The sequence below is a fragment of the Aplysia californica genome, unplaced genomic scaffold (assembly GCF_000002075.1).
Source record: "Aplysia californica isolate F4 #8 unplaced genomic scaffold, AplCal3.0 scaffold01004, whole genome shotgun sequence".
Lineage (NCBI taxonomy): Eukaryota > Metazoa > Mollusca > Gastropoda > Aplysiida > Aplysiidae > Aplysia > Aplysia californica.
This window is the reverse complement of record NW_004798274.1, coordinates 42,553-54,264: the sequence shown is the minus strand read 5'-3', so window position 1 is coordinate 54,264 and position 11,712 is coordinate 42,553. Positions and strand designations below refer to the sequence as shown.

At 37.7% G+C, this 11,712-nt stretch overlaps 1 protein-coding gene across 1 annotated transcript in view; it reads left to right on the top strand.

The window, feature by feature from the left end:
• Window positions 1-241: 241 nt before the first annotated feature.
• LOC101853506 (WD repeat and FYVE domain-containing protein 2) overlaps window positions 242-11,712 on the top strand; it is a 28,569-nt gene continuing 17,098 nt past the window's right edge. The window contains exons 1-6 of the mRNA XM_005111097.3: window positions 242-427; window positions 2,233-2,300; window positions 4,225-4,298; window positions 4,689-4,743; window positions 6,246-6,396; window positions 7,807-7,919. Coding sequence (XP_005111154.1) covers window positions 279-427; window positions 2,233-2,300; window positions 4,225-4,298; window positions 4,689-4,743; window positions 6,246-6,396; window positions 7,807-7,919 — 610 coding nt within the window. The 5' untranslated portion in view covers window positions 242-278. The remainder of the gene's footprint in view (window positions 428-2,232; window positions 2,301-4,224; window positions 4,299-4,688; window positions 4,744-6,245; window positions 6,397-7,806; window positions 7,920-11,712) is intronic.

Genomic DNA, 11,712 nt, shown 5'->3' with positions numbered 1-11,712 from the left:
GGGGGATTTGTCCAATAGTTAGGTGATTTTCCTTTAATCGTATCTTTTTAATGAATAGTCTGAACAAGAAAGAACATTTATTGAGTGACAAATAACACAATAGGTCTAGCAATCTTTGTTACGCATTGTCTGGATGAGCCAGCAAGCAAGGGGCGTGACCAGTGGAAAATGATAATAATGATGTTGTTGCATTAAGCCCCCTTACGTCTCTGTCACTTTCGGAGTTACATTTCCTTTATTTGGGAAAGGAAGTTATCACGTGATAATAACAAGACAAGATGGCAGCTGAAATAAGAGAAGAGGATAGGAAACAAGGGAACGTCAGGCGGCCAGTTTTGATAAATAAAATTGAAGGATGTCCAGACACTATAAACATGGCCATAATTATACCGAAAGAGGAGGGAGTAATAAGCGTTAGCGATGACAAGTAAGTTAAACAACATTCTCATCAGTTGTGAGGTGCGCTAACTCTGCAAACAAAGTGTTCGTGGAAGGGAAAACGTTAACAACGAAGAAAGATAGAATTCTGTGTGTTGTGTGGGGCGGTGTTTGCCGCTGTGGGCGGTTGTTTCATTTTCCCATCATTTAGATTTTAATGCTTTTACTCTAGATCTAGTAGAATTTATCACTCTTTCTGTTCTCAAAACATGACATGCTTTGTCATAGCTTTGAGTTTCAGTTTCAGTAATTTCTTTGTTCAGATAAATTTTAAAAGATTTTAAAAAGCAGTTCAGAAAACTAAAAAAATAGAGTAGTAGAGGTCTAATTAGATCTCTATATCTGGGAGGGACTGTTTGGAATAGGGTTCTGATCTTTACTGTTTATTAGCCCATTTTATTTGTTCATTGGAAATCAACGATTTGGGGAGTCTTGTCTTGATTCTAGATATCTAGATCCAGAGCCCGAGTTCCTAGAAAGGGGAACTTTCGAATCCTACTCTCAAATCCAGTTCCAGTTTTTCAAAACCTAGAATCTAAATCTAGAATCTAGATCTAGATCTACCATAATTCCATCTACAGCTTAACTTCTCTCACTGTGACTGTGAGCTTTGTTTTCTCGATCTCTGAAAATGGTCAAGTGTTTTGTTTTACTGACAATTTTCCAAGGCCGTCTTTATTCAGACTCGAGTCTGAATAATATTTTTTCATATTCGGACTCAAATTTTAGTCCGTATGAAAAAATGTTATTCGGGCTCGGGTCTGGAAAAAAGGAAGTGTCTTCGTTCTATGGATCTAACGTTCAGTGCTTCCAATTTTCCGCCATTTTTTAGTTTCCCCCTCACCTTATCTGTCGATTCGATGCCCGCCGCCTCATTGATACGCCCCCCTCCCCAACCCCCCCATGTTTCCCACTTTCTTTGTTGTAGAAAAAGGTAAAATTGAAGATTAGCAGACCACCTGGCACTAAAAACTGTTGCAAACGAGATCTAGCTAGATCTTTTGCTTGACTAGCTTTCCATCTAGATCTAGATCTATAATTTTGTAACTTTTTTGTACAACCAGTTTTTTTACAATTTATCGTTACGTGTAACCATGCTTTTATCCAATCTATCGTCCAGTTTTTTTTCGATCGAGGAGATTCCTCGTCTTAAAGCCACCAAGTCTCTTTGCAACGACAGCGATTTGCCTCTGTAGATAAATTCTACTCTTTTTGGGGATCATTCTTGACACGCAGGCGGCCTGATTTTTCCCTTGAATTGGGGTCTTGAAAAAAATGTCCAGGATTTGGCGGGGACCCTCCCCCCCCCCCCCCCTCTCTCTCTCTCTCTCTCTCTCTCTCTCTCTCTCTCTCTCTCTCTCTCTCTCTCTCTCTCTCTCTCTCTCTCTCTCTCTCTATCTCTCTCGCTCTCTTGTGAGGTCTTACCTGAATGTAGACCTTCAGAGTGAATCAAAGCGGGATCTTAGGGGTGACTTGTGTATAGGAGAAATATAAAAGAACAGACTGAAATACCAAAGTCACACAAGATCCCAGTGCCACACTGACATGTTGTTAACTGGATATATTGTACCTACATCATGTTAAATATTTTGTTGTCTTAAATCAGCGGGATCTTACGCAAACAGTGATCGTAAGCGGTGGGATCTTAGGCAGAGACTACTGTATTATTTAATTATTGTTATAGTTATTATTATTTTTAACTGTACAGCTGTTTTATCTAGCTTTTAAAGGAAGGGAGAGGTAAACTAGCTTTGTGGTAAATTTTTTTATAATGTGTACCTTTCCTCCTTACAGAACGCTCCGTGTTTGGTTAAAGAGAGATTCTGGACAATACTGGCCCAGCATTTGCCATACAATGCCTTGTGAGTAAATCCTTTAGGTCCTGAGATGATAATTTGTGAAGCATGCTGTCTTGTGCTGTGCTGTTTTGAGGGGGGGGGGGGACTTTGAAGAGCGAGGTCACTATAATGGAATACCGTGTGCTAATGGGGTTTTTTACTTTTGTTATAGTATAGGTAGGTCCATCCCTGACATCCAGTATTCAATGTTCACTAACTATTAACTGCACAAAAGCGCTATTCACTGAGCATGCATTGTGCCAGCACATACACAGTGGATGATGTCATATATTATATCACTATTATAACACTTCAAATTTCAAATAGAGGAAAAGAGAGCCCATATTGCTACAGCCTACTTCTTACTTAATTTCTTGGTATAAAACATTTCCTACACTTCAAGAATCAAGTGCCCTTGAGTGGGCTATTCATGGTGTGACAAGTGAAAATTGAATAGCAGTGAATAACTCTTGAGGCATGTTCAACTCTTGTTTGCTCCACATACCACCCTGTCTTGTAATCATCAAGTACTAAATATTGCGGTATTTACTTCAATGATTTTGGATATAATATATTATGCTCTAATTTCAAGATCGGTTCAAAGCTATTTTTTAGTTTTAGTAGAGTTTTTATGGCGCTCGCAATTAATTGCTTTTATAAAGTTATATGAGCGCCAAGGGGTGGATTTCAGTATCATATATATAAAATCTGTTTAACTTGCTACAAGTACTTACACGATCTATCACCTGAATGCCTGAACCAGTTTTTAAGACCCTTTGTACTACCTAAAACTCTCAGATCGTCAAGTGACAAAACTACCCTTGTTAAACCTGAAATAAATTACAAATCATATGACCAACGCTCTTTTTCATATTTTGCCCCACGTGTTTGGAATAGGCTTCCTAAAACTATGAGAAAAGCAGGAAATCTAGAAATTTTAAAGAAAAAACTGAAAGATTTTCTATTTTCATCATATTTCGATAAGACAGAATGCATCCAAGCTGTAGATCGTCATGAGTTTGTATGTGCGTATGTGTGTGTGGGTCCGTGCGTACATGAGTATGTGTGTGCACGCATATGTAATACTATGTGCCTATAACATTGATTTGTAATTCCATAATATGTTTCATGTTAAGCGCATAGAGCATTGCATAAGTGGATATGCGCCATATAAATGCCATCCATTTTAAAAATTATTATTACACTCTTTACAACAGTCTACTGCTAATTCCTTGGTAAAATTTTATGGTAATTTCTAGGTTAGACTGTTGGGACTTAAGTTTCCGTGGTAATCCCTGTTGTTGTAAAAATGAGTGGTCTGTTGTGTTTTTATATCATACAGTTGTCTACATTATGGAGCTATCTGTTTACATTTGCTGAAAATGTAATTATAGAAGCAAATTAAAAATTAAAAATGATTTTTTTGTATGGGAAGTAGCCAGTCATTGGTATTGCATAATGCAAGGGATTCCGCAAACTTAAGCACCCAATTTCAGGTGGCTAAGAGTAGAGTGTCACCTTAAAATGGCTATGACTATGATTCAATTGAGTCAAATGTTGATGGATTTGTTTTTGAGGGCACTCAAACTTGAACTATTTGTAATTGGACAGAAAATCACAATATGGGTTCAAACAGGTAGTGAATGAAGCATAGGACTTGTAGATCTTACAGTTGACAAAATGGTAACCCAAAAATGATACTTAAGTAGTGATCCGCTAAAACATGGAACCAACATATGCCACTTATATAGCAATGTGGAATCAAAGAGTTAAGTAGTCCACACTCATATTGTAAGATTTCTAAGAACTGGTGTCTTCTGGACTGGCATTCCTTAGCTTTGAGTTTGTCTTTACTCTATTCGCTTGCCTAAATATATGAAACATTTTTATTTCTGTGCACACAGAAATGCGCACCCTTGTACTCAATGCTTTTGCAATGTTTTCACAGCCGAGGCGTCCAGTGTGTATTATAGTTCAGAGACGAGACGAATGTTTGTAGGCCAAGACAATGGGAATATCACAGTGAGTTGATTACTTTTCTGTTAGTTCCCTTTTTTTCCTAGTGAGAGAAGTTTGAGTTCTCTTGTCTATAGAAATGTTCAGAATTCTGAATGGTTTTCAGTATAGACATCTACCTTTGTCTGTCTCTTGCTTTCTGTTTCTTCGTTTTTCATCATTCACTTCATGTGTTTTATTGCTCTTATTTGTTGTTTGATGAAAATACTAATCAAAGTGTTGACTTTTATGCTTGACCTTTTTATGTTTTATTTTCAAGTTTGTCTTTGGAATTAAGCTTTGGTTAGATTACCTATTTGACTAGTTTTAAATAACCCCATTTTGAATAATGTGTAATGAAAAGGGAGTTTACTTGTTAAATGCTCTAGTTTCTGAATGAATTTTTTTCCCCCACAGGAATTTGAGCTGACAGAAGATTACAACAGACTCATCCACCACAGAGATTTCATAGGTATGCTATTTTAGAGTGCATGGCTGTGTTAACTCACATTGGCTGAGTATGATATGAAACTTTACCTTGCCTTTATGGGGCTGTGTGGAACTTTCTGGTAGAATAATCAGTGCTTGTAGATTTTTTTCATAGTGCGATCCAAATTTTACATCCTTACTTGGGGCTCTCATGGGCTAGAGGTACAGTGTTCTCCTCTCAATCAGATTCAAAAGGTCTTGGGATCAAAACCTGCCTGCAAGAAGAAATTTTTCACTTCCATCCTCCTTTTCTATTCTTTTGCTGGTCTCTGTCATTTGACTTTCTCTCCACCCTCTCACCCGTGCTCCTCTCCCTTACTCCTGATTTTTCTCCTGCTACTCCTGGCTTTTTTCAACTGCTGTCTCTCTGCCACATTCGTGATTGAATGATTGTGTTTATAAATAAATTAATGTGAAGTAGATATCTTTTTAAAAATTTAAGTTTTTGTTTGAAATTTAAAAAAAAGGATCCCCTCATGTCATGCCGTGTCAAAATTCATTTTAAGTACAAGTCAATACAGAGTTTTATAATGGAGCTTCATTTGAAATTAATATTACAATTAGACTGTAATACTGTTCCACTCTGTGAGTGATAGACCGTCTCTTGATTATGATTTAATCATAGAGTGCTGTCTTCACACCAAAAGTGTAGATTTGATTTAGAATAAGGTATCCCGGCTCATGCTTGTTACCTGTGTACTGGGGTTCATTTTTGTCTTATGATTTTTAGGAGTTGTCAGTGCTGCTGATATTTTATTTTGAGCATAAATTTGAATAAGTGGTTGGAAGTGATAAACACTGTTTTTATCATTTTGGAGGTGGGCTGCTTCAACTGTGTGTTTTTAGGAATATGTGAGCGGGTCTGAAGAAACAGGGAATATGGTTCTAAACCTCGAACCAAGATATCAGCAAAAAAAGTTGGTGTGGTCAATTGTGATTGATTTTGAGTTATGCATACCAGGGGATTCCCTAACTGTTTTAGAGAATAATTCAAGAGCTGTTTCTTGTAAAAACCACTTTAAAATATATTTTCTCTTTTTTTTCCCATTTGCACTTTGCATTCAGATATTAAAAAGCAATAATGGTGTTCCTATAACTTTGAATATGTTTTTCTCAGTTCTTACTTTTCCGCATTTTGTTACTTCAAAATGCAATATATCTCATCTTCTAGAAAAAATAATTGAAAAAAATAAAGTGCATAATAAGCAGGAAGATCCGAGCTTTCATAAAAGCACAAAAACTCAAAATGGCCCAGAGGATACATATTCCTGATATCTTTAGACAGACTCACCTATTTTTGTCTACAAAAAGACAGGTACTCACTAAACATATCTTTCCTTTGTGGGAATGAAACTTGCACCCTTTCCCTTGAAAGTAAAGAGCCTGATCATAATAGTTTCTGCCTCAGATGCCACTTTGAGAATCTGAATTTTGTTGTCCAGTTCGACAATGTCTTCTACTTATGTCTGCTTTTTTTCCCCCTAGCCCATCAAAGTCGAGTGACTGCGGTGATATTTTCTGTGGCTTGTGAATGGGTGCTCAGCTGTGGCAAGGACAAGTATTTTATGTGGCACTGCTCGGAGACCGGTCGTAGACTGGGTGGATATCAAGCCAACGCCATGTGTTTGTGTCTGGAGTATCCTTTATGCTGGGTCAAGTGGGAATGAATTGTGAAAATCTTCTGCTGAGAGCCAGACTTGCATTGCGTGGCTTTTGGGAAGTTTCTGAGGGGCTTAAAGACACAAAACAGCCAGCCGACAATATACTTTTGTTTTATAGAAACGATTGAAATTTTTGCTTAACAAATTAAAAAAGAAAAATGTGTCACGACACAGTGGAATCAGGCGCTCGTCAATTTTTTGGCATATGGAGTACTTAGTATCATCTTAAAGCTTGTTCTTTTGTCCTACTTTTGTTTAAAAGATAATTGTCTATCTTACATAGAATTTGAGATATTTACGATTGAAGGTGGTGCGGGTCGCCTGGTTTTCCAGGTCAAATTAAGGAGAAAATGGCTACCAAATTTTGGAGATTTCCAAAGTTTGAGAGTCTTTGGAAATTGAAAATTTACTGGGGGTTTTTTCCTTTAAAATCAACATTTTTCAGTTAAATCCACACATAAATGTATTTTTGAATGGATTTAAAAGGTGTTTAGCCAAAAAACTAGAATTGCCAAACCGCGGGAAAAATGCCGTATTCTTCGATATCATTACGTTGACAAGCGCGTGATTTCACCACGATGCCTCACAAATGATATATATTCAAAAGATTACATTTTCTCATAAAAAAGGTAAGGAGGATCAGAAACATTTTTTACACTACAGTAGAACATGACTATAGCAGCAAACGCTACAGCGGTACCTTCCAGAATCCCCTTTTTTTCTCTATGAAAGTAAACTCAAATAACTGTGCTTGGGTTTAACGGGGCAAGGAAAGGCCTGAACTTGGATACAGTGGACAGGAGAAATCGAGCAAGCTCTAGCTGGCGGAGAGGGTTTGGGGGGCTGTTGGTGGGCTCCAAACACACCGCCAGTGGTGCGGCGTTGGGTTAAACGGGACAAGGAAAAGCTTGAACGTGGATACAGTGGGCAGGAGAGATCGAGCGAGCTCTAACGGGGGGAAAGGGGTTGGGGGGCTGTAGGTTGGCTCTAAACAGACAGTCAGTGGTGCGGTGTAGTGATTAGCCAGTCCGGTGATGAGTGAGGTGGGGCAGGTGGCAGAGAGAGATGATGCGATGAAACGGATTAAATGAGCCACTCCAAAAGTGATGTGCCATAGCCCTAGGCCTAGGATAGGCCAAAAAGACAGTAAGAGAAGAGGAGAGCGTGTAGTGTGTGATTTTTCGGCTATTCCCCCTTACATTCCTATAGCGGGAACTTGCGTACTGTGAGATTTTTCTTCTTGGACTTAATGTCCCGCTATAGCCATGTAATGTTCTACTGTATAATCAAATAATTATCCATGGGTCGGTAGCGTCAATAGACCAGTTTTCTGTGGGTTTTTTTTTTAATCCACTAATTACTATGCTCCTTGACCTTATGTTCAGATTTGATGAACAGTCCAAATCAGCATTTATCGGGGATTATTCAGGCCAAATCTCTGTCATCAAAGTCAAGGAGAACTCATTTGATCACATTGTCACACTGAAAGGACATGCGGGTGAGTAGTGAACACGTGTGTGGCCTTCCTCACCTTGTTTTCCCTCTTGTTTGTATTGTGTGATGAAGGGTTGCTTGTCCTCTTATGGCATGTGGTTTGTTGAAGGGTTCTACTGATAAATCCTACCTCTTTGCTCTTAGTCTGTGTGTCTTCTTACCCACCATCCCTCTAGCGTTATTGAATGTTGTGGTCAATCTACCGCTCTATAATTCAAACTCAAAATGTTGATGTGTGTGTGTGGTAATAGGTTTAAAAAGAGAAAGGTAATGCACTCAATAAGATTTTTGTTGTTGTGCATACTAGAATTTCAGAGTTTGTACCAGTGCTATTTTTTTTCTTCAAAATCTGTTTTGACTTAGACTGTGACATTATGGAAGGGAAAAGGGTAATAATGACTTTGCCATGAAAAATGTAGATGATGGCTTTAGTCTAGTTTTTCCCATTTCTTGTGCACGTATATATATATGGTCTGTGTTGGATTCTTTGCTGAACTGTAGTGTCTTTTTAGCTAAGTTTATGACAACATTTAAATCATACTGCTAAGCACTTTGTGACTTTGATAAGTTAAACCATTGGACGAAAAGGAACCTTTCTCACTTACACCTTGCAACCATTATTTTTTGCCCATTTTTTGATAATGTAATTAAGAAATATTGCATCACCACAAATGTCATATCTAAGATGTTGCATTTATGTATGAAATCTCATCTTGTTCGTTTCGAGGCTCAGCTCAGTCCGGTCTTGTGTCCTTGAGAAAGGCACTTTACACAATATTCCTATTTGGCCTGTTCCTATTTGAGATGGATATATCAAATTCAGAGATTTCGCTTTTTAATCAATCTTATAGTGTTGTTAGGAACATGAAACCCATACAGTTTCAATTCGATTTTCGTATTTAAAAAAGATAATAACATGATGTGTAGACAAAGAAAGAGTTCATTCATGGTCTTTTTTGCATGTCTTTCAGAAGACGGGAAATCATGAAATTTGTTTTGTGCTTACTACTTGTCTATCTCATTGCATGGTGCTCAGTTTTGTCTCAAAGATTGTGTCTAGTTTATGTGTCTTTGTGATGGCTGTTGCTGTCATTTCCCCACAGATTTATGTAGAAGATTTTTTCATATGTAGCAGGTGGTTGGCTGATGCCAACTTGGACTTTTTTTTGGTAGCCTGCTTTTGGTTGTTGTTTTTTGTTAGTGTTTCTTGCTTTTCCCAGCTCTATACTATGAGCATTCTGGAGTCTTTGTGGTTCTCTTTGGCAAACAAACAAACAAACGTAGATAGTATAATTGATATTAAAAGCTCAAGTGAAATGACCTAATGCTGATGTCGGTTACTTTTTCCTGGGAGCTCAAACAAAATAGTTATCTGATTATCTGTTTATAATGTGTGGGTTTTTTTTTTGGGGGGGAGGGAAGGGGGGTTGTTTTCTCTTAACAAAAGCATGGTAGGAACTTGTGGAAAAATCATCTCAAATGCACATGTAGTGTGGTCTAAGAACTTGAACCTGTTCAAGACGATTAACCATTGTCAAGGAGAAAAGTGGTCATCTTAGACACTTGATTGTCTTGGACAATGTCATTAAATATGTTTTAAAGTGTAAAAAGCAAGGTGTGAAGTGGTTTGTGGTACTGGTGGTTTTCTTGGACTGTGTCTTTGAAATATATAGAAGTGAAGTGTAAAACTCAAGGCATAAAGTGGTCATCAGTGTAGGTGGCTGTTACAGCAGGTTTAAGTATACCTGGTAATACGTGTAATTTGTATATGCTTTGTTGCTATATTCCTTTGCTTTTAATAATTGTGTTTATTATGCAGGCAGTGTCTCTGCTCTAGGCTGATTGCCATGCTGATAAAGCATCAGCACCTGCGTGGGCGCATGTCATTTCCCTTCTCATCAATAATTATCTCTCTTGTCATAACTGCTTTGATGTTTCTGTTGCCAGCTTCAGTTAATTAACTGCATTATGATGTATTTTGTGATGATTAATTGTAATAATAATGATATACATTATTTGTGCTGCGTTTATCCCCTCTCAGCAACTAGCTCTATACGATTTGCAACCTTTTCTATGAATCATGTTCGTGACAACCATATTTGTGCGTACCTGTGTACCTTGGCCCCATTGGGTTGGAGTGAAAATAAATAGATCCACTGCTTATCTGCAAAAGAGTGTAACGCCTCTAAAATTACTAAAGGGCAATGTGCATCCTCATTTATTCTTAGATGCTCGTGTACACGGTATTGATATTGATCTTTCATCAACTTGTTCTTCTGTCATTCCTTCCTTTCACTGTTCTCTAAACGCTTTGCCCATTGCTTGCCTTCTGGGTCACCTTTTGCGAATTTGTTAGTGGTTAGCGGGAGCTCTGATGTGGTTTGCTCCTTCTTCCTTATTAAACATCTATCGTCTTTATCTCACCTCCTTCTTTTCTTTGTATGTCACTCTCTAGTAACATCTCTAATCTTCGATACTGATATGACCTATTTCCGTTGCAAGCGTTGTAAAACACTTACTGAACCAAGCTCTTGTGTATTTATTTATTTTACTTTACATCCAGTGTAATGTAATGTAAATTGTGTCAATTAATTTGATGTGAGATCAAGCAACAGATGGTGTTGTTGTTTTCCTTGCCAGGGGATCATGCGATTTGCATAATGTGTGTTGGCTCGAATTGATTGTCTTTATGACTCATCCCCACATGGTGTAACTTTCATATCTTTGACATTGTTTTGTGAATAGATGACTTGAGAATGACTTGACATATCACAAAATTAGCACTGTCTTGTACTGTGTCCATTTTCCCAGATGTGAGGTTGATCACTTTGAAAGTACTGAATTCCAGTCGTGAAAATGGGAACTGGTATAAATTAAACTGAAATCCTACAGAATGCGCGCATCATTAATGATGACAATTGTAGACTCAAAGGGAAGGTTTTTCAACAACAGTATAGGCAAAGCCTCCCAGAAGTCAAAATTGGAATTAGTACATTATTAGAAAGTAATACTTAACTTGTTGTATTGCCCTAGCATGTCCGTTGAATCTGAACTCCCTGCTGTGTAATGGGTTGTAATATGTTACTTAATGATTAGATGGGGTCTCGAGACGACATTAACCCGGGCGTGTCAACTGTGTCAATATTTCCCTCCCGAGTCTTTCTCGGATTTAGTAATCAGGAATTTGAGAGCCTTTTTCACACTCACGACACAATACTAAAAATCAGTCCCGCTTGACATAATTATAATTGTTTTCGTAATCTGATGCTATGACTGGGAGGTCCCTGATTGGGTTTTGCAAACGTCGGAAAGCTTGCATTCTTAAGTATACACGTGTTGATTTATTAATTTATTTTAAGTTTGTTGAGTTGCTGTTGTGAGAGTGTATCTCCAAGACTTTCCGTTCTGGCTTTTTTTCTAAAGATATCCAGAATCTTTTTTTAAAGATCATATTGCTTCTCTTGAAAAAACTAGGTTTATAAAAAAAATATCTCAGAATTAAACTGCAGCAAGGCTTATCAAGTAGAGCTCTGTAGAGATGAGTTTCTTTTGAACCAGAATTCCACGCTTTGAAATTTGAGTTGGCTAGTCGACTGAAATATTGATTTTTTTGCAGCCATGCTTCGACACACATCCGTTTGAACCTTGCTTGTGCCAAGTAGAGCAGTAGTTTCCTTTTCTCTCACTCTAGATGGCTCATAACGGAAGTTGTCTTTTGTTTGTTCGTTCGTTTGTATGTTTGATTTTGTTTTTGTTTGTATGAAAATTATTCATAGTTTGATTTTTTGGGGGGCGGG